The 422-nt window shown below is 64.0% G+C and overlaps 1 protein-coding gene across 1 annotated transcript in view; it reads left to right on the top strand.

Annotated features, from left to right (window-relative positions):
- MOV10 (Mov10 RISC complex RNA helicase) overlaps positions 1-422 on the top strand; it is a gene marked incomplete at its 5' end in the record, with an annotated part of 4,869 nt that overhangs the window by 1,562 nt on the left and 2,885 nt on the right. The window contains 2 exon segments of the mRNA XM_010023671.1: positions 1-60; positions 137-405. Of these exon segments, the coding sequence (XP_010021973.1) occupies positions 1-60; positions 137-405 (329 nt within the window).

Genomic DNA, 422 nt, shown 5'->3' with positions numbered 1-422 from the left:
CGGCGCTACGACATGCAGGACGTGCCCATGGTGCAGGACAGGGGGCTGCTGGTCCTTGACGTGCGTACAGGAGCTGGGGGGCAGGAGGGGTGCTGGGTATCCCGAGGTGCCGGCATCACCCCGACGTTGGGCCCAGGTCCCTGGTGTGGCTGAGAACCGCCCGTCGGTGCTGAAGGGGGATCACCTCTTTGCCAACCTGAGCAGTGAGAGGGACCAGTCCCCACTCGTCCAGTACAAGGGCTATGTGCATGGTGTGGAGCTGGAGAAGGTCAGGCTGGGCTTCTCCTCCAAGTGAGTGGTGTCGGGGCTCTCAGGGCCCTGCTTGGACGTGCCGAAGGCCTGGGGAGAGCCCAGGGAGCATCCCTGTGCGCTGCTCACACGGCTCCTTCCCAGACTGCAGAAGAAGTTTGTGAACAACCTGA

Source organism: Nestor notabilis, unplaced genomic scaffold (genome assembly GCF_000696875.1).
Source record: "Nestor notabilis isolate BGI_N333 unplaced genomic scaffold, ASM69687v1 scaffold16401, whole genome shotgun sequence".
Lineage (NCBI taxonomy): Eukaryota > Metazoa > Chordata > Aves > Psittaciformes > Psittacidae > Nestor > Nestor notabilis.
This window is presented reverse-complemented; position numbering and strand designations above follow the sequence as displayed.